Source organism: Coregonus clupeaformis, chromosome 36, assembly GCF_020615455.1.
Source record: "Coregonus clupeaformis isolate EN_2021a chromosome 36, ASM2061545v1, whole genome shotgun sequence".
In the NCBI taxonomy this organism is placed as follows: Eukaryota; Metazoa; Chordata; class Actinopteri; order Salmoniformes; family Salmonidae; genus Coregonus; species Coregonus clupeaformis.
In genome coordinates, this window is record NC_059227.1 from 35,039,044 (window position 1) to 35,065,909 (window position 26,866).

Here is a 26,866-nt window from a genome sequence, read left to right on the forward strand (position 1 = left end):
ATCCCAGTTCTCTATCAGTCTCCCACTCTTTACCCAAAAGATCCTTGTCGGTCGGGTATCACTTTTAAGCGTGCTGAGCGTTGCCCTGGTAACAGAGACTAGGCCAGGGAACAGGTAGGGCAGTGTAGTGGCTGTATCCAGGGAGGTATCCAGGGAGAAGGCACACCGCTGCCATGTGGACAGGGGTGTGCGTACCAAATGGCATCCTTTCCCTTATATAGAGCACTGATTTTTGACCAGTGCCCCATGGGATTCCTTATGGGCCCTGGTCAGAAATAGTGCACTACATAGTGAATAGGGTGGCATTTGGGACACAGACTGACCTCTCTCCATACCTACCAGGAAACATTCACTTTGCCTCAAAACACTTTCTTCACATAGGTTACATCCCAAATGGCACCATAATCCCTATATAGTGCACTACATTTGACCAGGGTCCGTAGGGAATTGGGTGCCATTTGGGATGCAGACTCTTTTTGTTTGTTTGTCTTTTTGTTGTCCCCTGTAGCTCAGTTGGTAGAGCATGGCGCTTGCAACGGCAGGGTTGTGGGTTCGTTTCCCACGGGGGGCCAGTATGAAAATGTATGCACTAACTGTAAGTCGCTCTGGATAAGAGCGTCTGCTAAATGACTCAAATGTAATGTTTGTTTTTCACATCGTTTTCTCTGCTAAATGGAAGTTGTCATGGTGACCTTGACAAGCGATCTCATTCAGGGCTGCTTTTCGTATTGTAAACAAGTTATTGGAAAACCAAGTTCTTGGAAAACCAAGTTACTGCCAGAAAAAGCTAATATTTCTCATAATGGATGTCATGAACTATACTTTCCAATTAAATTGTGTTAAAGGTTTTATAGGGAATTGAATTGATACTGTAATCATACGACTATATCTTTGGCTCCAGTCTTCCATGGAGATTCAATTGAGAGTCAAGGAGATTTGCTATATACAAGTATCTCTCACAATCTAAACTAACACTGCATGAAATATCCAGTGTGTGTGTGTGTGTGTGTGTGTGTGTGTGTATGTGTATGTGTATATGCATGTGTATGTGTGTGTGTGTGTGTATATTGTGTGTATGTGTGTATGTTTGTGTTGGTGTGTGTGTATGTGTGTGTGTATGTGTGTGTGTGTGTGTGTGTGTGTATGTGTGTGTGTATGTGTGTGTGTATGTGTGTGTGTGAATGTGTTTATGTGTATTTGTGTGTTTGTGTGTGTGTGTGTATGTATGTGTGTAATGTGTATATGTGTATATCTCCTGCCGAGTGGCGCAGTGGTCTAAGGCACTGCATCACAGTGCTAGCTGTGCTATTAGAGATCTTGGTTCAAATCCGGGTGCACAAATGGCCCAGGGTAGGGGAGGAAATGGCCGGCAGGGATGTAGCTCAATTGGTGGGGCATGGTGTTTGCAATGCCAGGGTTGTGGGTTTGATTCCCACGGGGGGCCAGTATAAAAAAATTATAATAATGTATGCACTCACTAACTGTAAGTCGCTCTGGATAAGAGCGTCTGCTAAATGACAAAAATGTATGTGTGGCAGTGGCTGTAGGTTTATTTACACACACACACAGAGGTGTCTTTATTCCCTGGAGGTCCAGGGATGAGTTCCAAGTGGGCCAGGCAAGGCCATGTGCCGTAACCCTGCAGCCCCACAGACCTGTTTCAAAGCTGGCTGTGTGCTGTGGAAACATGTATTGCGTCTCAAATAACACCCTATTCCCTATATAGTGCACTACTACTTTTGACCAGAGCCCTATGGGCCTTGATCAAAAGTATTGCACAAATAGGGAATAGGGTGTTATTTGGGATGCAACCATGGGCTTCTGCACTGGGATGGGATTATCCCTGTGGCCAGGCAAGGGCACGATTATACAATCCCCATTAAGAGTAGCCGAGTTTCATCCACTAGGCTTTAAGTGATTATTATATTAAAGTGCCCTCCAGTCCATAGGCAGGCAGCCTGGTAATATTGGAGAGTGTAATTGTAATTTTGTAAGTGGGGGGTTGATGATTTCTAGCCACCTCACACATTGTTTCTCACCTGCGTGTATCTGCTGTGCTCTTAAAACACACCATAATGAACGTTGGCCGTGCGCAGTAGACGCCTGCTGTGTGTCGACGAACGGTGGCAGTTCAACATGTAGAATCATCTGGAAATGAATAGAAAATGACGGCCGATGTTCTGTGGTCAGAGGCAACTGGACGGCTACCCGCTGCGCTGCCACTGTTGGTCTGTTTTTTAGGTGAAGAGGAGGAGGTGGATAGACCTCTGTCTCTCATGATGTTATCCTATAACAGGACAAAAAGGAAATAAGTTATGACCTTACTTCATTGTTTATTCCATGCTGCTGAACGTGCTGAAACTGACAGGGACATCTGAAGCTTTCAAGTCTAATTTGCATCCCTACCTATGAGTTTAGCCTACTCAACTCATGATTACATACTCTTTGGTGTAGGACTTGGATGGATGCATAAAGGTTGAACCTCTCTGTCACTAGATGAGACATCGACAGCTCCTTGTACTACACTGGTATTTACGGTCAAGAGCCCCGGTATTTAAGTCCTGCTGAGACTGAGGCTGTCCTAATATGGACACCGTAGATATTGAGAGGTGTTTGTTTCACTGAAAGAGTGAGTGTGAGTAATGGTCTATAAACTCATTGCCCCCTCATCTACTCAACAATGCAGTGCATCCACAGCAACCGTTAGTGACAGTGATGTCACTGATATCACAGAAACAACAGTACAGTCCTCCTCCCTCAGTTGCTGTGAAAATATATCATCATTTGCGGTGAACATATTGCAATAAATTTGTGGCGTGTTGACATTTGAGATTACTTCTTATTTTCCTCGCATACTGACCTGCTGGAGTCATTTCCTGGGACACTGCTTGTGTGTGTGTGTTTTCTTAGCACTGTTTACTAATCTATCCTTACAACCAGCTAGCAAGGAAGCGTAAGGGATTGCGTAAACTAAGCGTAAAATCAAATCAAAGTGCATTTTTCAGTTTGATGTTTTAGTAACAGACTTGCATTTTTAGAGCATTTTAAAGACACTTTATCACTGGCTGTGACTCATACTAAACAAATCAAATCAAATCAACCAGCACCACAGTGTGTTTTTCTTCTTCTAAGTATTGACATGGCACCATCACTCTCCTGGACTGCGGCCCAAATGGCACCTTATTCCCTACATAGTGCACTACTTTTGACTATTGTCTTATGGGCCCTATTCAAAAGTAGTACACTATGTAGGGAATAAGGAGGGTGCCATTTAGGAGGCAGCCCTGTAGTTATGTTTGAAAACACTCCCTGGTGATGTCATGAACTGCTTGTTTCACTTCCTCCACTGCTCTGTGGAAAAGGGGGGATGAGAGCTAATATCCGTTGGAGGAGGGTGTAGGGTTTCTGTGGATGTGACGGGGCTGTGTGTGCCCTTTCTCCTCCCCTGGTCTGAAGTGTGTATAGCTCGGTGTATGGTGTGTGTATGGCTCGGTGTATGTGTGTGTATGGCTCGGTGTATGGTGTGTGTATGGCTCGGTGTATGGTGTGTGTATGGCTCGGTGTATGTGTGTGTATGGCTCGGTGTATGGTGTGTGTATGGCTCGGTGTATGGTGTGTGTATGGCTCGGTGTATGGTGTGTGTATGGCTCGGTGTATGGTGTGTGTATGGCTCGGTGTATGGTGTGTGTATGGCTCAGTGTATGGTGTTTGTATGGCTCAGTGTATGGTGTGTGTATGGCTCTGTGTATGGTGTGTGAATGGCTCGGTGTATGGTGTGTGTATGGCTCGGTGTATGGTATGTGTATGGCTTGGTGTATGGTTTGTGAATGGCTCAGTGTATGGTGTGTATGGTGTGTGTATGGCTCAGTGTATGGTGTGTGTATGGCTCAGTGGGGTCAGCTGCCTGCCTTGCCTTGCTCTGACATAGCAGTGACTTACTGAATCACAAACAAACATGATGACTGATGGCTCAGATTGAAAAGTGACAGAAGGAACTGCTATTTGGAGTAGTTGCTAAGAACTGCATCTTTATGTCTCAGAATCTGAGAAGAAGAAGAAGAAGAAGAAGAAGAAGAAGAAGAAGAAGAAGAAGAAGAAGAAGAAGAAGATGGCTGACTGTTGGTGTCTATTGAGCCTCAAATCACTCTTTCCTCTTTCAAACCTGAATTTAAGCCATTGTAAATAAATGACATAGGGATAGCAAATGTTCTGCAGACACACACATCAGCACACACATGCTCACACAAACGATAATGGCACCGGAGGGGATGGCTGCCGTTCTATGGGCTCCTAACCAACTGTGCTATTTTGTTCGTTTTTTCGCATTGTTTGTAACTTATTTTGTACATAATGTTGCTGCTACTGCCTCTTATGACCGAAAAGAGCTTCTGGATATTAGAACAGCGATTACTCACCTCGAACTGGACAAATATTTTTTCTTTAATGAGTCCGACGCGAAGGATATACTGCTTCCTCGAGACCAGGCCCAAATCCCTGTCATTCGCGTGAAGAAAATACGGAAATACAGGGGGCGGAGATCGGGGTGCCTTGTGAGAATTCATCAGCGAGTGGGTAATCCGCCTCTACCATCCGTTCTATTGGTCAACGTGCAATCATTGGAAAATAAACAGGATGATCTCCGTTCGAGATTAACCTACCAACGGGACATTAAAAACTGTAATGTTTCACAGAGTTGTGGCTGAACGACGACATGGATAATATAGAGCTGGCTGGGTTTTCCGTGCATCGTCAGGACAGAACAGCTACGTCTAGTAAGAAGAGGGGTGGGGGTGTGTGTCTATTTGTCAATAACAGCTGGTGCGTGATGTCTAATATTAAAGAAGTCTTGAGGTATCGCTCGCCTGAGGTAGAGTACCTCATGATAAGCGTCTGTTCGCTAGGTCGTTCCAGCTATTGTTTAGTTAGCTATCCAGGTAGCAACAAGCTAGCTACATTTCGAGCACAGTAGCTACTTACTAACTAACATTAACGCTTCAGACAATGAGGTTAGAAAAACAGCTGAATGGTAGGCATTATTGTATGTAATTATTGTAGGCAGCTAGCTGGCGTAATTACAGGCACTCTCAAGCGTGAAACAACTATCCACAGTTGCTAATATTTACCAGTAGCTACCCGCTAGCTAGTCCAGGTAGTGGGTTAGCTAGCCTCGTGCTTCACCGGGCTCAGACGAATACAATACCTACAATAATTACATACAATAACCCACAATAACTACCTACAATACCTAACTACAATCTAACAACATAGTTTAAGCTTTACTCTACACCATATAAGAGAGAGACAACCTCACCCGACGACGACGGCACCTTTACTAGCTAGCCAGTGTCAATACAGGACTAAGATTGAATCCTACTACACCGGCTCTGATGCTCGTCGGATGTGGCAGGGCTTGCAAACTATTACGGACTACAAAGGGAAACCCAGCCGCGAGCCGCCCAGTGATGCGGGCCTACCAGATGAGCTAAATGCCTTTTATGCTTGCTTCGAGGCAAGCAACACTGAAGCATGCATGAGAGCACCAGCTGTTTCCCGGACGACTGTGTGATCACGCTCTCCGTAGCCGATGTGAGCAAGACCTGTAAACAGGTTAACATTCACAACCTGTACCTCAGTTGGTAGAGCATGGCGCTTGCAACGCCAGGGTTGGGGGTTCGATTCCTACGGGGGGACAGTATGAAACATTTATGCACTCACTAACTGTAAGTCGCTCTGGATAAGAGCGTCTGCTAAATGACTTAAATGTAAAAACAAGGCCGCGTGGCCAGACGGATTACCAGGATGTGTACTCAGAACATGAGCGGACCAACTGCAAGTTTCTTCAATGACATTTTCAACCCCTGACCGAGCCTGTAATACATACATGTTTCAAGCAGACCACCATAGTCCCTGTGCCCAAGAAAGTGAAGGTAACCTGCCTAAATGACTACTGCCCCGTAGCACTCACGTCAGTTGGCATGAAATGCTTTGAAAGGCTGGTCATTACTCACATCAACACCACCATCCCGGAAACCCTAGACCCACTCCAATTGCATACAGATCCACAGATGATGCAATCTCAATCGTACTCCACACTGCCCTGTCCCAACTGGACAAAAGGAACACCTATGTGAGAATGCTGTTCATTGACTACAGCTCAGCGTTCAACACCATAGAACCCACAAAGCTCATCACTAAGCTAAGGACCCTGGGACTAAACACCTCCCTCTGCAACTGGATCCTGGACTTCCTGACGGGCCACCCCCAGGTGGTAAGGGTAGGCAACAACACATCTGCCCCGCTGATCCTCAACACGGGGCCCCTCAGGGGTGCGTGCTTAGTCCCCTCCTGTACTCCCTGTTCACCCACGACTGCGTGACCAAGCACGACTCCAACACCATCATTAAGTTTGCTGACGACACAACAGTGGTAGGTCTGATCACCAACAACGATGAGACAGCCTATAGGGAGGAGGTCAGAGACCTGGTAGTGTGGTGCCAGGACAAAAACCTCTCCCTCAATGTGAGCAAGACAAAGGAGCTGATCATGGACTACAGGAAAAGGAGGGCCGAACACGCCCCCATTAATATCGACGGGGCTGTAGTGGAGCGGGTCGAGAGTTTCAAGTTCCTTGGCGTCCACATCATCAACAAACTATCATGGTCCAAACACACCAAGACAGTTGTGAAGAGGGCACGACAACACCTTTTCCCCCTCAGGAGACTGAAAAGATTTGGCATGGGTCCCCAGATCCTCAAAAAGTTATACAGCTGCACCATCGAGAGCATCCTGACCGGTTGCACCATCGCCTGGTATGGCAACTGCTCAGCATCCGACCGTAAGGCGTTACAAAGGGTAGTGCGTACAGCCCAGTACATCACTGGGGCTAAGCTTCCTGCCATCCAGGACCTATATACTAGGCGGCGTCAGAGGAAGGCCCAAAAAATTGTCAATGACTCCAGTCACCCAAGTTATAGACTGTTCTCTCTGCTACCGCATGGCAAGCAGTACCAGAGTGCCAAGTCTAGGTCCAAAAGGCTCCTTAACAGCTTCTACCCCCAAGCTATAAGACTGGTGCTACTCGCTGTTTATTATCTATGCATAGTCACTTTACCCCTACCTACGTGTACAAATTACCTCGACTAACCTGTACCTCCATACAATGACTCGGTACGGTACCCCCTGTATACAGCCTCGTTATTGTTATTTTGTTGTGTTAATTTTTATTAAATTTTTTGGTTTAGTTTATTTAGAAAATATTTTCTTAACTCTATTTCTTGAACTGCATTGTTGGTTAAGGGCTTGTTAGTAAGCATGGTAAGGTCTACACCTGTTGTATTCGGCACGTGTGACAAATAAAATGTGATTTGTTTTGATTTGAAATGCGCACATAAACACACACACACACAAACACAATCCTCTCCCTTAAGGGGGCAAGAGGGGCACAGGAAGAGCTCTGTCATTTGAAAAGAATGCCGGCGAGGGTCATAAACAGGTCATGGATTAGAGCTAAAACATAGACAAATCACTGGTCTTATAGGGACCCTCTTTATAGACATTTAGTCCACCATGCAGTCTTAATTTATCAACAGAATGTTATTAAAACGTGATATGTGTCTGGCATTTTTGTCAAGCACTGCATTTTCTCAATGCTACCTCTCAGACGCCTACATACACACAGGCTGCATCCCAAATGGCACCCTATCCCCTACATAGTGCACTACTTTTGACCAGAGCCTTATGGGCCCTGGTCAGAAGTAGCGCACTATAAAGGGAATAGGATGCCATTTGGGACGCAGATACAGTCAGACTCTGCAGCAGTCAGAGTGTGTTTACATATTCTCTACACGCCCAACTGTCTCTAAATTATTAGGTAAACTCTCTCTCTCTCTGTCTGTCTGGAGAACAATGTGTCTCTGAGGGCTGGGTGGTGGTGTTCTCAGATAGGTATTATTTGTATGATTGCGATGTTGTGTGTGTGTGTATGTGTGTGTGAGTGAGTGTTGATTGTTTCTAACTTGTGAGATCATCACAGATCTTAAAATATTAGTTATAGGCAAAATTGACAAGTATAAGGCGATTTTCATCAATTTGTACCCTTAAATGAGCCTTGTTCATGGCACCATTTCAGAGCATAAGAATGGAATGCACAAACACCCTACCTCTGTTCCACAAAGAGCCACAAAAATACCCTTTTATCTCTCAGTTGTTGGGCTGTGAAGACTCAGAGCTATGTATCTTCTACAGACTACAGCACTTCCTCTGCACAGGAACAAGCAGTTTGTAACTTGGTAACAATATACACAGGCTACGGTATGCATGGCAAAAACATAATTTGCTCTACCTAGACAATTGGGAGTTTTTAAAAAATGAATTAGCTTGTTCTATCATATAGGGCTGAATCCATGAGATTTTGAGGTCTGCATGCGTGACTCGATTTCGCTCACAAATATACTATTGACATGATTTATGCTTAAGTCAGAGTTGCGTGATCGAGAGAATTCAAGAGTCCTTTATTCTATCCACCAGGATCAGGCCTCTATTGCAAAGTAGATGATATCTGATTGAGACAGATCAATGAAAGGTGAATGAATGTAATAATGTGCTGTAGGCATAGTATATAGACTATATGAGGGCAATAATAATATGCCATTTAGCAGACGCTTTTATCCAAAGCGACTTACAGTCATGCATGCATACATTTTTGTGTATGGGTGGTCCCGGGGATCGAACCCACTACCTTGGCGTTACAAGCGCCGTGCTCTACCAGCTGGTGATACAGATGGGAATGCATAGTTGGCTGTTAAACTCCAGCTGTAATGGTATTGTGACTGATTCCTGATGGTAACAGCATGGGTTATATACACTGAGTGTAAAAAACATTAGGAACAACTTCTGAATATTGAGTTGCACCCCCTTTTGCCCTCAGAACAGCCTCAATTCGTTGGGGCATGGACTCTAAAAGGTGTCGAAAGCGTTCCACTGGGATGCTGCTCATGTTGACGCCAACGCTTCCAACAGTTGTGTCAAGTTGGCTGGTAGTGGATCTCTACTCCGAATAGCTCGTTCCATCTCATCCTACAGATGCTCAATTGGATTGAGATCTGGTGACTGGGCAGGCCACTGCAGTAAGCTGAATTTACTGTCATGTTCATGGAACCATTCCTGGACAATCCTAGCCTTGTGGCATGGGGCATTATCTTGCTGAAAAAATAAATGTGCAGATGGATACACTGCTGCCATGAAGAGATGCACCTGATTGGAAATGATGTTCAGATATCCTGTGGCATTCAAACGTTGCTCCACTTTTATCAAGGGGCCCAATGTGTGTCATGAAAACACGCCCCACTCCATCACACCACCACCACCAGCCTGCAATGTTGACATGCGGCATGATGGATGCATATACTTGTGGTTTTCTCCATACCCTAGTCCTCCCATCAGCGTGAAACAGCAGGAACCGGAATGCATCAGACCAGTCAATGTTTTTCCAATTCTCCGGTGTCCAGTGTTTTCCTTCCTTAGCCCACTGCAACCGTAGTTTCTTGGTTTTTGATAAAAGAAGTCGAACTCTGTAAGGACTTCGGCTGCCATACCCCATTCGTGTCAAGGTACAATGAGTTGTGCATTCTTTTATGGGTCTTTGGGCACCAACGTTGAACTGGACTGTCAGTTGACTAACTGTCGCCCGTCTGTTGCTCTGCACAATTCGTGTCAGCCTCCTTTGTCCTCTTTCATCAACCACTGGCCTGCCGTTGGCTGGATGTCCTTTGGGTGGTGGACCATTCTTGATACACACAGGAAACTGTTGAGAGTGAAAAACCCAGCCGCGTTGCAGTTCTTGACACACTCAAACCGGTGCGCCTGGCACCTACTCTGTGTGAACAACATACAGTACATACACATGTGAATGTGTACAGGCGTGCGCACATACACATGTGCCGTGGCTCACACACACACACACACACACACACACACACACACACACACACACACACCCACTCAGCAGCAGATTATCACATGACATCACAGCCAGGAATCCACTCCTAGCTAAAGACACTATATGTTTTTGTGATGATAATGCATTATCTTAATTTGAGCCAGTTTGCTACAGCAGAAAATAATCCGGCAGCAACAGGAGATGGGAATTGTTATGTGGATTATAATGAATGGACATTTTTGTAAGGGTTGATACATTCTTCGTAAGGGAAAGTTGTGTACATTTTAACAGTATCTGCGTGGAGGCTTAAGGGATGGCATTATCATGCAGACAGATGATACTAGCCTAATGCTAACACTGTTAATGCTCACAGGTAAAGCCTATGGTGATAAATGCCTCTGTCTACATCCCAAATAATAATTTTCCCTATGTAGTGCACTACTTTTAACCAGGGCCCATAGTGCTCTGGTCAAAAGTAGTGCAATATGTAGGGAATAGGGTGCCATTTGGGACGGAGTCTCTGTGTGTTGGTGGGGGGACTCTTTGAATGTGACCATGTTTTGTACGAGTACATAGATTGGATTTGATCTGCCTCATAACCTAACAGAATGTAATTACCTGGCTCAAAGCAGCATGGTAATATTCAGACCCCTTGACTTTTTCCACATTTTGTTATGTTACAGCCTTATTCTAAAATTGATTAAATAAATAAAAAATCCTCAGCAATCTACACACAATACCCCATAATGACAAAGCGAAACAGATTTTTAGAAATGTTTGCAAATGTATTAAAAATAAAAAACAGAAATAAATAATTTACTTATTCAGACCCTTTGCTATGAGACACGAAATTGAGGTCAAGTGCATCCTGTTTCCATTGATCATCCTTGAGATGTTTCTACAACTTGATTGGAGTCCACCTGTGGTAAATTCATTTGATTGGACATGATTTGGAAAGGCACGCACCTGTCTATGTAAGGTCCCACAGTTGACAGTGCACGTCAGAGCAAAAACCAAGCCATGAGGTCGAAAATAATTGTCTGTATAGCTCCGAGACAGGATTGTGTCGAGGCACAGATCTGGGGAAGGGCACCAAATTATGCAGCATTGAAGGTCCCCAAGAACACAGTGGCCACCATCATTCTTAAATGGAAGAAGTTTGGAACCACCAAGACTCTTCCTAGAGCTGGTCGCCCGGCCAAACTGAGCAATCGGGGGAGAAGGGCCTTGGTCAGGGAGGTGACCAAGAACCCAATGGTCACTCTGACAGAGCTCTAGAGTTCCTCTATGGAGATGGCATAACCTTCCAGAAGGACAACCATCTCTGCAGCACTCCACCGATCAGGCCTTTATGGTAGAGTGGCCAGACGGAAGCCACTTCTCAGCAAAAGGCACATGACAGCCCGCTTGGAGTTTGCCAAAAGGCACCTAAAGACTCTCAGACCATGAGAAACAAGATTCTCTGGTCTGATGAAACCAAGATTGAACTCTTTGGCCTGAATGCCAAGCGTCACGTCTGGAGGAAACCTGGCATCATCCCTACGGTGACGCATGATGGTGGCAGCATCATGCTGTGGGGATGTTTTTAAGCGACATGGACTGGGAGACTAGTCAGGATCGAGGGAAAGATGAACGGAGCAAAGTACAGAGAGATCCTTGATGAAAACCTACTCCAGAGCGCTCAGGACCTCTGACTGGGGCAAATGTTCCAACAAGACAACGACCCTAAGCACACAGCAAAGACAACGCAGGAGTGGCTTCGGGACAAGTCTCTGAATGTCCTTGAGTGGCCCAGCCAGAGCCCGGACTTGAACCCGATAGACCATCTCCGGAGAGACCTGAAAATAGCTGTGCAGCGACGCTCCCCATCCAACCTGACAGAGCTTGAGAGGATCTGCAGAGAAGAATGGGAGAAACTCCCCAAATACACGTGTGCCAAGCTTGTAGTATCATACCCAAGAAGACTCAAGGCTGTAATCGCTGCCAATGGTGCTTCAACAAAGTACTGAGTAAAGGGTCTGAATACTTATGTAAATGTGATTTTTAATTTTTTAATTTTTAATACATTTGCAAAAAAATCTACAAACCTGTTTTTGCTTTGTCATTATGGGGTAATGTTTGTAGGTTGATGAGCGAAAAAAAAACGATTTAATCAATTTTAGAATAAGGCTGTAACGTAACAAAATGTGGAAGAGGTCAAGGGGTCTGAATACTTTCCGAAGGCACTGTACGTACTCTCAACGGTTAGTACTGTATTTACTTCCATTATCTGCTTTGATAACATAGCAATGAATACTGCCTGTCTACCTTTGTAGACAGTGAATAGATAAAGGCTTTGTTCAGCAGTAGCACACTTATGTGTTTGGATTTAGTCAAGCTAGCCAACTAGTTTCATGTTTACTGATAAATGTAGGTTCATTATCAAGGTAAATACAATTTTCGAAATACACTGAACAAAAATATAAACGCAACATCTAAAGTGTTGGTGCCATGTTTCATGAGCTGAAAAAAAAAAAGAATGTTCCATACACACAAAAATATTATTTATCTCAAATGTTGTGCACAAATTTGTTTACATCCTTGTTAGTGAGAATTTCTCCTTTGCCAAGATAATGAATCCACCTGACAGGTGTGGCATATCAAGACGCTGATTAAACAGTATGATCATTACACAGGTGCACCTTGTGCTGGGGACTATAAAAGGCCACTTTAAAAGGTGCAGTTTTGTCACACAATACAATGTCACATATGTCTCAAGCTTTGAGGGAGCGTGCAATCGGCATGCTGACTGCAGGAATGTCCACCACAGCTGCTGGCGGCAGGTAGCCTAGCGGTTAAGAGTTTTGGGCCAGTAACCGAAAGTTCACTGGTTCGAATCCCCAAGCTGACTAGGTGGAAATATCTGTGCCCTTGAGCAAGGCACTTAACCATAATTGCACATGTAAGTTGCTCTGGATAAGAGCGTATGCAAAATAACTCAAGTGTAAATGTAATGTTCATTTTGCTACCATAAGCTGCCTCCAATGTTGTTTTAGAGAATTTGGCAGTAGGTTCAACTGGCCTCACAACTGCAGACCACGTGTAACTATGCCAGCTCAGGACCTCCACATCCAGCTTCTTCACCTGCGGGATCGTCTGAGGGGGGGAGTATTTCTGAGGAGTATTTCTGTCCGTAATAAAGCCCTTTTGTGGGGAAAAACTCATTCTGATTGGCTGGGCCTAGCTTCCAAGTGGATGGCCCTATGCCCTCCAAGGCCCACCCATGGCTGCACCCCTGCCCAGTCATGTGAAATCCATAGATTAGGGCCTAATGAATTTATTTCAATTGACTGACTTCCTTATATGAACTGTAACTCAGTAAAATTGTTGAAACTGTTGCATGTTGCGTTTATATTTTTGTTCAGTATAAATTGCTGTAATGGTGATTGAAGATGTTCAAAACAGTGGCCAGACAAAAACAATGTATTTTTTCCCCTTTAGAATATCAAAAAAAGCTATTTCAAATTCGATACTAATTCAGAGGGGAGTGTCTCCCGGAATCATTCGCTTAGCCTTTACCATCCAAATGAATGAGGCCCTCTGCTTGACGGGGCTGTGGATGTAATGGCGACCTTGGCCCGCTTAGCTTTACTTCCTGTTGTTCTATGCTATGTGTTCTAGTAAGGTGACAGATCAGTGAGGTACAGGGAAATAAGCAAATACCTGTTTACCTTTCTGTTTCCTATTGGGCTGCCCTGTCTAGAGCCTCTCCACTCATCCAGCACACTGATAGATGGACCCTTAACGGCTTGATAAGAGCTATATAGGGGGGTAATCTCAGCATTTTAATTGTAGACTAATATGGGAGTAAAATGGCTGTGTCTGATTCAGGGTTTAAGACGTCTCGTTGAGCGCATCCCCATTTAATGCAAGGTCTTGTTGTGCGTCAGTTGATAGCTTGATTGTGTGTTGAGGCTCGGGTTTTGTTTAACACTGTCAAATTGGTCCATACAGCACAGCAGCACACCTACTTCCTGGTCTGTTGCTACTTCAGCTGGTTCTGCATTTGCAGTATCTTTTGTGCGATATGCACACAGAGAAGAAAATAGATTCCCCTGGCCCCTCACACACTCATCTTAAAGATAATCATCACACAGCCGTGGGTCTTTGCGGTCTAGTAATCTTACACTGATACTGAAAAGCCGGTGCATCCTGACAAAGACGCTACATGAGCCAGTGCCTTTGAGAGAGGAGGACTGTGCTCTGGATGAACTGATATGGCCTGTTATCATTGAAATCAAATTTTATCTGTCACAGGTGCCAAATACAACAAGTGTAGATTGTACAGTGAAATGCTTACTTACAAGCCTTCCCAACAATGCAAAGTTCAAATAAGAAAATAAAAACACAAGAGAAATAAAACACAAGAATGAAGCTACAGTATATACAGGGAGTACCAGTACCAGGTCAAAGTGCAGGGGTACGAGGTAGTTGAGGTATGATGTATGTACATGTAGGCAGGCATCTATCCTAGTCTGACGTGAACCACACATCCACCCGAGGAGTAGGATTATTTGCCCTCGATAGAGACTTACTGAGTCAATGGGCTCAGATAATGGCATGAGTGCTGTAGAGATTAGAGGTAGTATGACGGGACGGGGCGGTGGGGCCCAGCTGTTTAGATGGACTTATGTAACACAGGCATCCTGCAACGGGACCAGGCCACCGCTGATGCTCAGTCTGCTCTGCTGTGGTTCCTGGGTAGCGAGCCGAGCAGGGACGGGGTCAGCTTGGGGACGAGGTGGAGGATGAGAATGAGGGTTCAGACATGACCCAGACCTCTCTCTCTCTCCCAGTCTCCTCAGTGATCTGATCATGTTTAACGTCTTACTAGCGTGGCAGACTGAGTCGTCAGAATCGGAAAATCCTCTTTAGGGTCTGATGAGAGTGTGATAATAGAGTGCCAGAGTTAAGCTTGGTTAATGGTGGTTTAACACAGAGGGGATAAGCTGTTTTCACATGAGTTCACATCGCTGCTTAGTTTTTCCCATTAAAGTCATACTCTGTAAGATGTGCTCACCAATTCAAAGACTAGGCCACCGGCAAAATTGTAAACGTTACGGGGTAGCAAAAGTATCCCATGACATTTTCACATGCAAATAGCACTTGATTTCTATGATATATCTGTGGTGCTCATTCCTTCTGCGAGTCGAAGAATCAAAGAATTGCTGATGGTTGTGGCAGGTACAGTGCATTCGGAAAGTATTCAGACCCCTTGACTTTTTCCACATTTTGTTATGTTACAGCCTTATTCTAAATTGTATTAAATACGATTTTTTCCTCATCAATCTACACACAATACCCCATAATAAAAAAGTGAAAACAGGTTTTTAGACATTTTTGCAAATGTATGAAATAAAACAAAACAGAAATACCTTATTTACATAAGTATTCAGACCCTTTGCTATGAGACTCGAAATTGAGCTCAGGTGCATCCAGTTTCCATTGATCATCCTTGAGATGTTTCTACAACTTGGAGTCCACCTGTAGTAAATTAAATTGACTGGACATGATTTGGAAAGGAACACAACTTTCTATATAAGGTCCCACAGTTGACAGTGCATGTCAAGAGCAAAAACCAAGCCATGAGGTCAAAGGAATTGTCCGTAGAGCTCCGAGACAGGATTGTGTCGAGGCACAGATCTGGGGAAGGGTACCAAAAAATGTCTGCAGCATTGAAGGACCCCAAGAAGACAGTGGCCTCCATCATTCTTAAATGGAAGAAGTTTGGAACCACCAAGACTCTTCCTAGAGCTGGCCGCCTGGCCAAACTGAGCAATCGGGGGAGAAGGGCCTTGGTCAGGGAGGTGACCAAGAACCCGATAGTCACTCTGACAGAGCTCCAGAGTTCCTCTGTGGAGATGGGATAACCTTCCAGAAGGACAACCATCTCTGCAGCACTCCACCAATCAGGCCTATATGGTAGAGTGGCCAGACGGAAGCCACTTCTCAGTAAAAGGCACATGACAGTTAGGAGTTTGCCAAAAGGCGGCTAAAGACTCTCAGACCATGATAAACAAGATTCTCTGCTCTGATGAAACCAAGATTGAACTCTTTGGCCTGAATGCCAAGCGTCACGTCTGGAGGAAACCTGGCACCATCCCTACGGTGACGCATGGTGGTGGCAGCATCATGCTGTGGGGATGTTTTTCAGCGACATGGACTGGGAGACTAGTCAGGATTGAGGGAAAGATGAACGGAGCAAAGTACAGAGAGATCCTTGATGAAAACCTACTCCAGAGCGCTCAGGACCTCTGACTGGGGCAAAGGTTCACCTTCCAACAGGACAACAACCCTAAGCACACAGCAAAGACAACGCATGAGTGGCTTCGGGACAAGTCTCTGAATGCCCTTGAGGGGACCAGCCAGAGCCCGGACTTGAACCCGATCAAACATCTCTGGAGAGACCTGAAAATAGCTGTGTAGCAACGCTCCCCATCCAACCTGACAGAGCTTGAGAGGATCTGCAGTGAAGAATGGGAGAAACTCCCCAAATACAGGTGAGCCAAGCTTGTAGCATCATACCCAAGAAGACTCGAGGCTGTAATCACTGCCAAAGGTGCTTCAACAAAGTACTGAGTAAAAGGTCTGAATAATTATGTAAATGTGATATTTCCGTTTTTTAACAAATATATAAATTAGCTAACATTTCTAAATACCTGTTTTTGCTTTGTCATTATGGGGTATTGTAAGCAGATTGATGAGTGGGAAAAAAACAATATAATCCATTTTTGAATAAGGCTGTAACGTAACAAAATGTGGAAAAAGTCAAGGGGTCTGAATACTTTCCGAATGCACTGTATGTGGATTACAGACATATTGATCCATACTGCAGTACTTCGAAGTTGGCATTTTTTTTATGCCTCCAACATAAAACAAGGTAATGTCATGATGCATCATATGACCAGGCAGCCCACTGGGCACACACTAGTTGAATCAACATTGTTTCCACGTAATTTTAATGAAATTACGTTGAACCAACGTGGAATAGACATTAAATTGACGTCTGTGCCCAGTGGGAGGCCTCCACTCATGTGGCTGATTAGATATATCCTGACATTTCTATTTCCCTATCTCCCCAAGATCATAATCTTTAATTTTTATGATATTGAATTATGATGAGATTTACTTTATCCTTAAATCTGACATGAGATTGCCCTATGTCTGACATAAAATACATGGGGGCATATCACGTTGAGGGATCAACCATAAACAGTCATCCACCCTGTTGCTCATCACATTTACATTATTCCATGCAGGCTCCATCCAATAATAGACCTAAATACTTCATTCTGATAGGATGGACAGAGGACTTCTCACTTCCTTGTTTGTCTTGCTCAGATTAGTCTGATTTGCATGTACAGTATCTCTATTACTGATGTCGGAGTCAGATTAACGTTCTGATTTTAATTCCTACAGATACAGTGTCCTGTCCCCTGGCTGGATGGCTGTCCTATGCCGATGTGTCGAATAAAGATTTAACTGTAATATAAATGACACTGCCTTTTTACTATTAGCAGAGGTCAACAAGCAGTTGCCCTCTAAAGACACAAAGTATTGTCTCTCGACATACACAGGATTGTGTGGTTTTGTCTTCATGGGCTACTGCTTGACTGATGACATTTTTTATGTTGATGTGTTATCTGGGGTCACAGTGTCTTGTAGTAGTTTAGTGTGTCAAGTGGGGGTTTATTGCTTCAGGGGGCCTCTGTATGCTGTTGGGTTGAACTGGGCTGGTTGGCTTCTGGTGTGGTGTATTTTAGTATGTCAGTCGGTCAGTCAAAATGGCACATTGTTTGGGATGCCTTGTGAGTGTGACAGTGTTAGTGACGTGCTGTTGGGGCTGCAGTGCTCTATCTAGCATGTCACTAGCTGCTGGCATATTGTTTGGGTTGGGGATGTGTTATGGTCTTGTCAGTTGGGTGTCATATTGTTTGGGTTGGGGATGTGTTATGGTCTTGTCAGTTGGGTGTCATATTGTTTGGGTTGGGGATGTGTTATGGTCTTGTCAGTTGGGTGTCATATTGTTTGGGTTGGGGATGTGTTATGGTCTTGTCAGTTGGGTGTCATATTGTTTGGGTTGGGGATGTGTTATGGTCTTGTCAGTTGGGTGTCATATTGTTTGGGTTGGGGATGTGTTATGGTCTTGTCAGTTGGGTGTCATATTGTTTGGGTTGGGGATGTGTTATGGTCTTGCCAGTTGGGTGTCATATTGTTTGGGTTGGGGATGTGTTATGGTCTTGTCAGTTGGGTGTCATATTGTTTGGGTTGGGGATGTGTTATGGTCTTGCCAGTTGGGTGTCATATTGTTTGGGTTGGGGATGTGTTATGGTCTTGTCAGTTGGGTGTCATATTGTTTGGGTTGGGGATGTGTTATGGTCTTGTCAGTTGGGTGTCATATTGTTTGGGCTGTACTCTAGCTGTAGCCGTAGCGTAGACAGAGCGGGATGAATGGCTAATGGCAGCAGGGTGTCAGTGACAGGACCTCAGGCATAAGTCATGACTTGAGGAGATTCATCTCTGAAGCTCCTAATGACAGCTGTGCCGCTACCACTCCGGAGCCTGTGGGTTCAATTTCCTGCTGTCACTCACTCTGTGCTGACTGCCTGCTGCACACACACTCCATACAAACTGTGCTTCACTCGTTTCCTGCTAGTAGTATAGGTCTAGAAGGGCCCCATCCACAATCCCTTCTCAGAAAAAAACGTTGCTCTATATGCCTTAACCTAGTCCTGGACTAAAAAGCACTTTTAAATGAGAATCCCAGGCCTGAGTTATACATACTATCAGTTATTGGAAGCACTGCACAGTAACATATTGTGTAAACTAAACATACCTGTAATACCTCTTGTTCTTCTTCTCCCCCTCCCAGTTCCCAGAGTGTGGATTCTTTGGCATGTACGACAAGATCCTTCTGTTCCGCCATGATCTGACCTCGGAGAACATCCTGCAGAGGCTGAGGTCAGCGGAGGACATCCATGAGGGAGACCTGATAGAGGTGGTCCTCTCCGGTGAGACCTGGGAAAGGGTTGGAGATACTACATGTCACAAGAGATGAAGTTGATATCAAGAGATGAGGTTGATATGAAGAGATGAGGTTGATATTTAGGATGTGGTACATTATGGGGTACAGGGATCTCTTTGTTTACCCTGTAACACCCCAGTGGGTGAATCACTTTTTCTGTCCTTGTGTATCCCCAGGTCTCTCCTGTGTAGCTACTATGTAGTCCCTATGCATTCCCCCCAATGTCTCTCCTATGTATCCCCTACAGTATTCATCCCCTATGTCAACCAATGATGCACCCACAACATTTTGTAAGGACAGACGCTGGGAGACGAGAAGCAAGTACAGGGAGTGAACATTTATTGAAATTACTGCTGCAAGTCTCTTGGGGTATGTCTATATAAGCTTGGCACATCTAGCCACTTGGATTTTTGCCCATTCTTCAAGGCAAAACTGCTCCAGCTCCTTCAAGTTGGATGGGTTCCGCTGGTGTACAGCAATCTTTAAGTCATACCACAGATTCTCAATTGGATTGAGGTCTGGGCTTTGACTAGGCCATTCCAAGACATTTAAATGTTTCCCCTTAAACCACTCAAGTGTTAATTTAGCTGTATGCTTAGGGTCATTGTCCTGCTGGAAGGTGAACCTCCGTCCCAGTTTCAAATGTCTGGAAGACTGAAACAGGTTTCCCTCAAGAATTTCCCTGTATTTAGTGCCATCCATCATTCCTTCAATTCTGACCAGTTTCCCAGTCCCTGCCGATGAAAAACATCCCCACAGCATGATGCTGCCACCACCATGCTTCACTGTGGGGATGGTGTTCTCTGTGATGTGAGGTGTTGGGTTTGCACCAGACATAGCGTTTTCCTTGATGGCCAAAAAGCTCAATTTTAGTCTCATCTGACCAGAGTACCTTCTTCCATATGTTTGGGGAGTCTCCCACATGGCTTTTGGTGAACACCATACGTGTTTGCTTATTTTTTTCTTGACGCAATGGCTTTTTTCTGGCCACTCTTCCGTAAAGCCCAGCTCTGTGGAGTGTACGGCTTAAAGTGGTCCTATGGACAGATACTCCAATCTCCGCTGTGGAGCTTTGCAGCTCCTTCAGGATTATCTTTGGTCTCTTTGTTGCCTCTCTGATTAATGGCCTCCTTGCCTGGTCCGTAAGTTTTGGTGGGCGGCCCTCTCTTGGCAGGTTTGTTGTGGTGCCATATTCTTTCAATTTTTTAATAATGGATTTAATGGCGCTCCGTGGGATGTTCAAAGTTTCAGATTTTTTTTTATAACCCAACCCTGATCTGTACTTCTCCACAACTTTGTCCCTGACCTCTTTGGAGAGCTCCTTGGTCTTCATGGTGCCGCTTGCTTGGTGGTGCCCGTTGCTTAGTGGTGTTGCAGACTCTGGGGCCTTTCAGAACAGGTATATACAGTGGGGGAAAAAAGTATTTAGTCAGCCACCAATTGTGCAAGTTCTCCCACTTAAAAAGATGAGAGAGGCCTGTAATTTTCATCATAGGTACACGTCAACTATGACAGACAAATTGAGAAATGTTTTTTCCAGAAAATCACATTGTAGGATTTTTAATGAATTTATTTGCAAATTATGGTGGAAAATAAGTATTTGGTCACCTACAAACAAGCAAGATTTCTGGCTCTCACAGACCTGTAACTTCTTCTTTAAGAGGCTCCTCTGTCCTCCACTCGTTACCTATATTAATGGCACCTGTTTGAACTTGTTATCAGTATAAAAGACACCTGTCCACAACCTCAAACAGTCACACTCCAAACTCCACTATGGCCAAGACCAAAGAGCTGTCAAAGGACACCAGAAACAAAATTGTAGACCTGCACCAGGCTGGGAAGGCTGAATCTGCAATAGGTAAGCAGCTTGGTTTGAAGACATCAACTGTGGGAGCAATTATTAGGAAATGGAAGACATACAAGACCACTGATAATCTCCCTCGATCTGGGGCTCCACGCAAGATCTCACCCTGTGGGGTCAAAATGATCACAAGAACGGTGAGCAAAAATCCCAGAACCACACGGGGGGACCTAGTGAATGACCTGCAGAGAGCTGGGACCAAAGTAACAAAGCCTACCATCAGTAAACCACTACGGCGCCAGGGACTCAAATCCTGCAGTGCCAGACGTGTCCCCCTGCTTAAGCCAGTACATGTCCAGGCCCGTCTGAAGTTTGCTAGAGTGCATTTGGATGATCCAGAAGAGGATTGGGAGAATGTCATATGGTCAGATGAAACCAAAATATAACTTTTTGGTAAAAACTCAACTCGTCGTGTTTGGAGGACAAAGAATGCTGAGTTGCATCCAAAGAACACCATACCTACTGTGAAGCATGGGGGTGGAAACATCATGCTTTGGGGCTGTTTTTCTGCAAAGGGACCAGGACGACTGATCTGTGTAAAGGAAAGAATGAATGGGGCCATGTATCGTGAGATTTTGAGTGAAAACCTCCTTCCATCAGCAAGGGCATTGAAGATGAAACGTGGCTGGGTCTTTCAGCATGACAATGATCCCAAACACACCGCCCGGGCAACGAAGGAGTGGCTTCGTCATAAGCATTTCAAGGTCCTGGAGTGGCCTAGCCAGTCTCCAGATCTCAACCCCATAGAAAATCTTTGGAGGGAGTTGAAAGTCCGTGTTGCCCAGCGACAGCCCCAACACATCACTGCTCTAGAGGAGATCTGCATGGAGGAATGGGCCAAAATACCAGCAACAGTGTGTGAAAACCTTGTGAAGACTTACAGAAAACGTTTGACCTGTGTCATTGCCAACAAAGGGTATGTAACAAAGTATCGAGAAACTTTTGTTATTGACCAAATACTTATTTTCCACCATAATTTGCAAATAAATTCATAAAAAATCATACAATGTGATTTTCTGGATTTTTGGGGATTTTTTTCATAGTTGACGTGTACCTATGATGAAAATTACAGGCCTCTCTCATCTTTTTAAGTGGGAGAACTTGCACAATTGGTGGCTGACTAAATACTTTTTTCCCCACTGTATATACTGAGATCATGTGACAGATCATGTGACACTTAGATTGCACACAGGTGGACTTTATTTATCTAATTATGTGATTTCTGAAGGTCATTGGTTGCACCAGATCTTATTTTGGGCCTTCATAGCAAAGGGGTGAATACATATGCATGCACCACTTTTCCGTTATTTATTTTTTAGAATTTTTTTCATTTCACTTCACCAATTTGGACTATTTTGTGTATGTCCATTACATGAAATCCAAATAAAAATCCATTTAAATTACAGGTTGTAATGCAACAAAATAGGAAAAACACCAAGGGGGATGAATACTTTTGCAAGGCACTGTATAAGGGAGATAATTAAGCCGTGATGAAGTTCAGGTGTGTAACGATGGTGACAGGTGTGCGTAATGATGGGCAGCCTGGCGCCCTTGAGCGCCAGGGAGGGGGAGCGGGAGCAGGCGTGACAGTACCCCCCCCTTTATGGACGCCACACCGGCGAACCTGATGGGCCGGCCGAGGCGTGGGAGCCTGACAAGCCGGCTGAGGCGTGGAAGCCTGACGAGCCGGCTGAGGTGTGGAAGCCTGACGAGCCGGCTGAGGCGTGGAAGCCTGACGAGCCGGCTGAGGCCTGGAAGCCTGACGAGCCGGCTGAGGCGTGGAAGCCTGACGAGCCGGCTGAGGCGTGGAAGCCTGACGAGCCGGCTGAGGCGTGGGAACCTGACGAGCCGGCTGAGGCATGGGAGCCTGACGAGCCGGCTGAGGCGTGGGAGCCTGACTAGCCGGCTGAGGCATGACGTGGGATGGGAGCCTGCCGAGCCAACCGAGGCAAGAAAACCTCTCGAGCCAGCTAAGGGATGGAAGCCTGACGAGCCAGCTGAGGCATCCCAACTCCAATGAAGCGCTGATGCACGTAACGATGGTGACAGGTGTGCGTAATGATGGGGAGCGGGGGCAGGCGTGACAGGACCCCCCCCCCCTCTAGGGACGCCACACCGGCATCCCACCTGGACGTACCTGACTGGCCGGCCGAGGCATGGGAGCCTGACGAGCCGGCTGAGGCGCGGGAAACTGTCGAGCCTGACGGGCCGGCCGAGGCATGGGAGCCTCATGAGCCGGCCGAGGAGCGGGAACCTATCGAGCCTGATGGGCCGGCTGAGGCGTAGAAGCCTGACGAGCCGGCTGAGGCGTGGAAGCCTGACGAGCCGGCTGAGGCGTGGAAGCCTGACGAGCCGGCTGAGGCGTGACGTGGGATGGGAGCCTGCCGAGCCAGCTAAGGCATGGAAGCCTGACGAGCCAGCTGAGGCATCCCTGAGTCCAATGAAGCGCTGATGCGTGTAACGATGGTGACAGGTGTGCGTAATGATGGGCAGCCTGGCGCCCTCGAGCGCCAGGGAGGGGGAGCGGGAGCAGGCGTGACAGTACCCCCCCTCTAGGGACGCCACACGAGAGGAAATGTGTGAACTCACAGCCCAACCACACAAGACTCATGCCTAGACCACTTCCTGATCCTCTCTGCTTGTTTTTGGTGCAGCACGGCTCCACAGTCAGTGCAGAAGTAGTGATGATAAGCCGTTTCAGTCTGACTGCTCATTCAGTCTCTCCATCGCCTGCTACTCCGTGTGCTCAGGATAAAAGACCCTCTCTGGTTTTGCCCAGTCAGACAGGCCTGCTGAGTTTAGCTCGGTTCAGATCCCTCTCACCTTCCTTTGATACCTCTTCTTTTGTTTTGTGGCCTGTTGGGCTCTGGTCCCAAACTCCACAGCTCTGTTCTGCTCTGTTCTGTTCTGCCCTGTTCTGCTCTGTTCTACTTTGCTCAGTTCTGCCCTGATCTGCCCTGTTCTGCTCTGCTCTGTTCTGCTCTGTTCTGCTCTGTTCTGCCCTGTTCTGCTTTGCTCTGTTCTGCTTTGTTCTGCTCTGTTCTGCCCTGTTCTGCTCTGCTCTGCTCTGCTCTGCTCTGCTCTGTTCTGCCCTGTTCTGCTCTGCTCTGTTCTGCTTTGTTCTGCTTTGTTCTGTTCTGTTCTGCTCTGTTCTGCTTTGTTCTGTTCTGCTCTGTTCTGCTCTGCTCTGTTCTGCTCTGTTCTGCTTTATTCTGTTCTGCTCTGTTCTGTTCTGCTCTGTTCTGCTTTGTTCTGCTTTGTTTTGTTCTGTTCTGCTCTGTTCTGCCCTGTTCTGCTCTGCTCTGTTCTGCTTTGTTCTGTTCTGCTCTGTTCTGCTCTGCTCTGTTCTGCTCTGTTCTGCTTTATTCTGTTCTGCTCTGTTCTGTTCTGTTCTGCTTTGTTTTGTTCTGTTCTGCTCTGTTCTGCCCTGTTCTGCTCTGCTCTGTTCTGCTTTGTTCTGTTCTGCTTTATTCTGTTCTGCTCTGTTCTGCTTTATTCTGTTCTGTTCTGCTCTGTTCTGCTCTGTTCTGCTTTGTTCTGCTCTGTTCTGCTCTGTTCTGCTTTGTTCTGTTCTGTTCTGCTCTGCTCTGTTCTACTCTGTTCTGCTTTGTTCTGTTCTGCTCTGTTCTGTTCTGTTCTGCTCCCAATTTCAAAGCCATGCAATTGATATTTCTTCAGTTGCTGATTCTCTGTGATTGGTGAGGACGTTGATTGTGAGCTGATGAATGTTGCTCATGCACTTTCACATCTATCCCCACCTAGTAGTTGTTAGACTAAGGATATGATAAGACTATTATTATCATGTATAGTCTTAACCTGTATGTCATCTAGAAAACCAATAGCAGAGAAGTGTGTTTTTCTCTGAGTGCAGAATGCTCTCCTCTCTCCTCTAAAGTGAATAATTCTCCTTTCAGAACGCTGTCTGGTTTGTTGTGTACTCACTGGGAATGCGGTTGCTATGGCACTGTTTTTCATTACAACCACTTGGCCTTCATGTTCGTCTATTGATAAAAAGACAGAGAGAGAGGCTTATGAACAGTAAATCTATTTTCTTTGAAAAACGGACGTGAAATGAATGGTTGGACTGAGCAAAGAGCAAAGGTGGCTAAACATCAGAGAGAAAGAAGCCGATTTGTGCCCTCAGAGAAATGTCCACCAGGGAGAGAACTGGCACATCACTCAGCAGTTCTAAATGTAACTACATTAAAGTGACTCATGAATGCCCCCAATTAACTATTGCTGCGTCCCAAATGGCACCCTATTCCCTATATAGTGCACTACTTTTGACCAGGGCCCATACTACATAGTGAATAGGGTGCCATTTGGGACACACACAGCCTATGTCACATTAACCAAGTGCGAAGACACAATGACATTCATGTGTCTGACCTAGAATTTAGAATAATGTCAAAAGTAATACAACCACAACCAGACACGTTGTTCAAGTCAACCAAAATGAACGTCGGCAGTAGTAGGTTACGTCCTGGATGTCGACAAATGGTGGGGATTCAATATGTAGCTACAATCGTCAGGAAAGTGACAGAAAATATTGGGAGATGTTTTGTGGTCAGAGGCGATAGGACGGCCACCTGTTCATCAGCGCGGTCTGTTTTGTACTTGACATCCATCTGAAAGGTATTAACAACACTTTGAATCAGAATGACAGTTCAAAAATAATAACATCATGACAGTCTTGTAGGATTGGGGGGATTTCTACTGTCTTTCTGCTAAATGATTGCCCCACTTCATTTCAAACATTCTAATGGTTTGATCATGACTCATCTCAATCCAGTTCCTCTTATATTCATGTCCATGCTTGTCTCACCTCTTTGTTAATGTTGTTTTTCTTGCAGTACACTAACCCTGTGTGTGTGTCTCAGCTCTAGCCACTGTCGAGGACTTCCAGATCCGGCCCCATGCCTTGTACGTGCACTCCTACAAGGCCCCAGCCTTCTGTGATGACTGTGGGGAGATGCTGTGGGGCCTGGTCCGACAGGGCCTCAAATGTGAAGGTATGTCTGGACCCTGCCCCAGTGCCCCCTCAGCCCAGAGCTACTGATCCCAGTCACGTCACTCCTGACCTAGGCTTCACCTCAAATCAAACTCCTGGCTCACATAGGCCTGAATCAAAGCCTGGGGAACTGTACAGCAGGATGTCTTGATTGACAGTGTAGCTTCCTGCTTTTTAAGTCCTGATCAGAACAGCCTTTGAGTGCTTCTCATTGTAGTGATGCCAAGCAGTGGATGGGCTCTCATATTGCTTTGTGGAGTGGGAAGATAACCTGATAGAAGAGTAAAACAGTACTGAACATTCACCTGGATCACATGACCTACACTATACACTATAACTCTGTGTCCAGAGAGCAAGAAAGAGAGAGAGGGAGAGAAAGGGAGAGGGAGTGAGAGAGGGAGTGAGAGACATGCAGGTATGGTTTCTAAGTACTGTGCTTCCTCAATAGGATGTGGGCTGAACTACCACAAGCGCTGTGCCTTTAAAATCCCTAACAACTGCAGCGGGGTGAGGAAGAGACGGTTGTCCAACGTGTCCTTGCCTGGAGCCGTGCTGTCCGTCCCCCGCCCAGCCCCCATCGAACATGTCCCTGTTTCCCAGGAAGAGGTAGGGGGACACTCTCTGTCCGTGTCCCAAATAGCACTCTTTTCCCTATTTAGTGCCCATAGGGCTCTGGTCAAAAGTAGTGCACTATATAGGGAGTAGGGTGCCATTTGGGACGAAGCCTCTCTGCGCTGTTGTTACTGCTACGCCACTTTACATTACTGCTTGTTGTACTACTGTGTACAGCTTCCACTTCTTCAACACACACACACATACACAAGCATGCATGCATTGACACAGACACACGCACACACCCACGCACGCAAATACACACACAAACGCACACTCACATACACGCAAGTCAGGCTGGCCAATTAATAGTTGGGAGCCTAAAGAGAGTGTTTATGTCAAAACGCTTTGTGTACATACCAAAATGCAGGAAACATTTTA

At 45.6% G+C, this 26,866-nt stretch overlaps 1 protein-coding gene across 1 annotated transcript in view; it reads left to right on the forward strand.

The window, feature by feature from the left end:
• Positions 1 to 26,866, forward strand: part of LOC121552961 (serine/threonine-protein kinase D3) — a 75,244-nt gene that overhangs the window by 32,195 nt on the left and 16,183 nt on the right. The window contains exons 2-4 of the mRNA XM_041866079.1: positions 18,849 to 18,987; positions 25,743 to 25,874; positions 26,322 to 26,479. Coding sequence (XP_041722013.1) covers positions 18,849 to 18,987; positions 25,743 to 25,874; positions 26,322 to 26,479 — 429 coding nt within the window. The remainder of the gene's footprint in view (positions 1 to 18,848; positions 18,988 to 25,742; positions 25,875 to 26,321; positions 26,480 to 26,866) is intronic.